Source organism: Brassica oleracea, unplaced genomic scaffold (genome assembly GCF_000695525.1).
Source record: "Brassica oleracea var. oleracea cultivar TO1000 unplaced genomic scaffold, BOL UnpScaffold00285, whole genome shotgun sequence".
Classification (NCBI taxonomy): Eukaryota; Viridiplantae; Streptophyta; class Magnoliopsida; order Brassicales; family Brassicaceae; genus Brassica; species Brassica oleracea.
The window spans coordinates 50386-55516 of NW_013617415.1; the positions used below are offsets into that span (position 1 = coordinate 50386).

A 5131-nucleotide genomic window follows, 5' to 3' on the forward strand; every position below is an offset into this window, starting at 1 on the left:
TTCTTTTACAACACGTTATCAGCACGATAGACTCTAAAAACCCTGAGACAAAATCGAAACCTATAAACCATAAAAACCCTAAGCCGGCGACGATCTAAGGTGTTCTTTGTCCCGTCTCAACTCCGACGATCAAGCTCAGCTCCTAGACGTTCCCTGTCCGTGATCAACGTCCTCAGCCTCAGCTCAGCTTGCATCCAACTCAGATCAAGTCCCCGACCAGACGCAACCGTCCGTGAGAAGCAACAAGCTCGCGATCGCTCTCGGCCTGCGACCCGACAAGGAGTCGTCTTGCGTCTGTCCGTCTCAGCTCGTCTCTGATCTTTGGTGGTCCAGTTCAGACCTACAAAACAAAGGTATACAGACTAAATCTTAGAACATAATGATCAAACCTAAAATCCCTAATCCATCATTATGGAAAACTGATTGTTCTTGATCAAAACCCTAAAACCTATAAATCTAAAATCGACAATCTCATAACTAGACATAGAAATCGATTCCTTATAACATATTGATTGCTTTTATTGATTGTTCCTGATATGAATTTAAGAAACCCTAATTCTGGAATCGAAACCCTAAACCTAAAAGATTGAATTCGATTTTAATTGTTCTTGATTGAGTGTTTGATGATCTGAGGTTTTAGGATTGATAGATTGATTGAATAATCTAACCTCGAATTAAATCCTAAAGGCCTTGAAACCTTGAATTCATATTGATTAAACCGGCAGCCTGTATTGTTTAAATTGAAACCCGAAATTTATAAATAGAATCCAATAGAAATCGAATTGCTAAGGTTGTTTGCATGACATCAAAATCTGAATATGAATTGCATTCGTCTTGTTTAAATCGACCATCATATAGATTACACAAACTCAAATTGGTTTCATAAACAAAAGGATATGGCCATGTGGCCTAAACTCTCTGTCACATATAGAATCATAAACTAGGATTGTTCGCACCATGGTCAAGTAGATTTCATATAGCCGATCCAGCTATTTGATAAATGGCCGCATAAGGCGTGATTGTGGCCAATTTTCTTGAATGTCTTATGGTCGAATGATCACATTATAAAACCTAAAATCTGATTGATAATGTGATACAGATGTCGAAAATCTCAAATCTAGACTATGCAGCCCTTAATCTCTCTGGAGATAACTATTTACAGTGGGCGCTAGATACAAAGATCAACCTGAGGTCAAAAGGTCTCGATGATACTATCGTCGAGGGAAACAATGAGAATGATAAGAATAGATACAGGGCAATTCGTATTATACGCCATCATCTCATTGAAGGTTTAAAAAATCAGTACCTTGCAATGGAGAATCCACTAGACCTTTGGACCGCTTTACAGCGTAGATATGATCACCAAAAAACGGTGCTACTTCCAAAGGCTAAATATGAGTGGAAGAATCTCAGATTCATGGACTATAAGTCCGTGGATGAATACAATTCGGTATTGTTCAAAATAGTTTCAATGATGAGACTTTGTGGTGAAGAAGTAACCGAGAAAGAGTTACTTGATAAGACCTCTACGTTCCATTCAACGAATGTGTTGCTGCAACAGAAGTATAGAGAGAGAGGATTCACCACATATACTGATCTGATCTCGTGCCTACTTCCGGCCGAGGCTAATAATGAACTCCTGATGAAGAACAGTGAGATGAGACCTCCAGGAACAGCACCATTACCAGAAGCCCATAAGGCTGAACAAGAAAAGAAAGATCCCAAAGAAAGCAACCACGTCTATAATGAGAGAAGAACACACGGCAGAGGCCGTGGTGGATACAAGGGACGTGGTAGCCGTGACAATTACACATATGGCCGTGGATATGGAAACCACAATAACCATGGTCGTGGTCCCAACTATGGCTGTGGAAGAGCCACTTTTGGCCCAAGTCGAGGCGGTATATCCAGGCCGTCTTACTCGACCAAATCCGTTTGTCACAGGTGCGGGATGAGTAACCATTGGGCCAAGAATTGTAGAACCCCTAAGCATCTATGTAAACTATATCAAGAGAGCCTTAAGGACAAGAACCCAGAAGCTCATATGGTTCACGACAATGGGTATGATGCTGATGATTTCGACCACGAAAAGGATGATCTTATGGATCATGAGACATCAGATTGTCTTAAAGACTAATTCGACCTTTACTTGATTGTTTTATGATTGCTTTGTGTTTTTCATTGCTGTTGGTGTTTTGAATTTATAATATGAAGTTTTATTTTAAAGTTTTATAAAGGTCTCTGAGATTATAAATCTTATTATATATAGAATGAATGATGAAATGAGTATACTTGTGGTGGATAGTGGATCAAGTCACACAATTCTTAGAGACAATAAAATACTTCGTCAATCTCATAATGCAGAGTGCAAACATACACACTATTGCGGGTATGGCCGGCCTGATTGAGGGTCACGGCCAGGCTTATATATTGATGCCTAAAGGCACTCATCTAGAGATTAAAAATGCCTTATATTCCCCCAGCTCTAAAAGGAGCCTACTGAGTTTCAAGGATATAAGATTGAATGGTTTCCACCTTGAAACATGGGAAGACGGAAATAAAGAATTCCTTAACATATTTTCAATCACCCAAGGCAATAGGACGGTCCTAGAGACTGTACCCGCAATAGCTACTGGTCTATACTATGCAAAGATCAGTATGATCGAGGCTAATGCCTGCGAAAATTTCACTCTATGGCATAACCGGCTTGGCCATCCCGGTACTAGTATGATGCGAAAATTGATAATGAATTCACAAGGGTAGACATTCAAAGGAGTTGTCCCAAATATTCTCACATGTGCAGCATGTGCACAAGGGAAACTCATAACTAGGCCTTCACCAGCCAAAGTGAATAAGGAAATCAAAAATTTTCTGGAAAGGATTCAGGGAGATATATGTGGACCAATACACCCATCTAATGGGACTTTTCGGTATTTCATGGTCCTGATTGATGCATCGACCAGACGGTCGCATGTTTGCCTACTATCCACATGAAATTTTGCATTTTCACGCCTGCTTGCTCAGATCATAAGACTGAGAGCACATTTTCCAGATTTTACTTTAAATACTATACGTCTAGACAATGCTGGTGAATTTACGTCCCAGGCGTTTAATGAGTACTGTATGTACATACACAGAACGGCTTGGCCAAATCTTTTATTAAACGCATATAGCTGATTGCTCGACCATTACTCATGAGGTCTAAACTCCCGGTATCAGCGTGGGGACATGCAGTATTACATGCAGTAGAACTGATTCGCATCAGGCCATCTAGTGAGCATAGATATTCGCCATCCCAGTTACTCACGGGTCATGTGCCAGACGTGTCCTACATCAAAACATTTGGATGTTCGGTTTACGTTCCAATTGCTCTACCACAGAGAACTAAAATGGGACCACAGAGAAGGATGGGAATATACGTTGGATATGACTCCCCAACCATTATAAAGTATCTTAAGCCAACAACCGGTGATTTTTTTAAGGCCAGATACGCAGACTCACCCTTTGATGAGTCCACATATCTGACCTTAGGGAGAGATAACAGCCGGTTGAGCAAAGAAATAGAATGGTCTCGACCATCAATATCTTGGCAAGATCCTTGGACTAAAGAATGTGATATACATGATGTAGATGCATATCCTCTTGCAGATCCAAACGGTAAGCTACCTCACCAACCTTCCCAATGATCTTGTACGGACCAATGAACCTGACCGCAAGTTTCCCGACCTGGCCAAATCTGTCCTTCCCTTTCTGTGCAGTAACCTTCAAATGGACCCAATCTCCTATCTCGAAAGTAACCTCTCTTCTTGACTGGTCTGCGCACTTCTTCTGATGGTCCTGAGCCTTCTTCATGTTGGTCTGAATCGTCTCCAGCTTAATCATGGTCTCCTGAACAATAAGTGACCCAAACATTCTTTTTTCGCCCACTTCCATCCAACACATAGGCGTTTTGCATGGCCTTCCATATAATGCTTCATAAGGTGACATCCCTATGCTCGAATGATGACTGTTGTTGTACGAGAACTCGACCAACGGTAAATGCGTCTCCCAAGTTCCTGCCCAATCGAAAATACACATCCGCAGCATGTCCTCGATGGTCTGAATGGTCCTCTCCGTTTGGCCATCTGTTTCTGGATGGAACGCCGTGCTTATGTACAGTTTAGTTCCCAAGGCTTCTTGCAATGCTTCCCAGAATGATGCTGTGAACCTTGGATCGCGATCTGAGACGATGTCTGAGGGTACACCATGTAACTTTATGATTTGGTCAAAGTATTGCTCGGTCAAAATTTCAACTTTATCAGTGTCCCGCATAGGGAACAAGTGTGTAACCTTGGTTAAACTATACACAATCACTCATATCGAGTTGTTCGATCGACCTAGAGCAGTGGGTAATCCGGTAATGAAATCCATGGAAATCGAGTCCCATTTCCATTTAGGTATCAGAAGACTTTGTAACAATCCTCCTGGTACTTGATGCTCGACCTTGACTTGTTGCCAGGTTGCACACTGAGCAACCCATTGCGCTACTGACCTCTTCATGCCCGGCCAATGATAGTATCTTCTCACATCTCGGTACATCTTCGAACTTCTAGGATGGATACTAAGTAAAGAAGGATTTGCAATCCTTAGTATCTCATCTCTCAGCCCTTGTCCTTTAGGAACCGTGATCCTCCCATTAATTAGCCAAGTTCCATCCTCCGCCAAGTAGTATCCAACATTATTTGGGCCGGCTTGTCCTTTGAGTTCCTCAGCAATCTTCAGTAACTTCTCATCCGTAAGTTGTACTTCTCAAACTCTCTGAATCAAGCTGGCCTGGTTCACCTCTTGAAGTCCCAATGGCTCGCATGCTTGCCCTTCCAAAACTACCAACTTCAGTTGTTTCAACTCTTGGTTCAACAGCTCCACTTCTTTCTCTAAATCTGTGTCCATCTTTCTTCGACTTAAGGCGTCCGTAACAATATTCGCTTTACCAGGATGGTAGCGAATCTGTATGTCGTAGTCTGCCACAAACTCCATCCACCTACGCTGGCGCAGGTTGAGATCTGGCTGAGTGAAGAGGTATTTAAGACTTTGATGGTCCGTGTATACCTCTACTTCTTCTCCATACAAGTAAGATCTCCAAATTCGCAAA

At 41.9% G+C, this 5131-nt stretch overlaps 1 protein-coding gene across 1 annotated transcript; it reads left to right on the forward strand.

Annotated features, from left to right (window-relative positions):
- Window positions 1–1642: 1642 nt before the first annotated feature.
- On the forward strand, window positions 1643–2137 carry LOC106319560. Its single transcript, XM_013757932.1, has 2 exons — window positions 1643–1901; window positions 2013–2137. Exons 1-2 carry the CDS (start codon window positions 1643–1645, stop codon window positions 2135–2137), a joined length of 384 nt encoding a protein of 127 aa, XP_013613386.1.
- Window positions 2138–5131: the final 2994 nt, after the last annotated feature.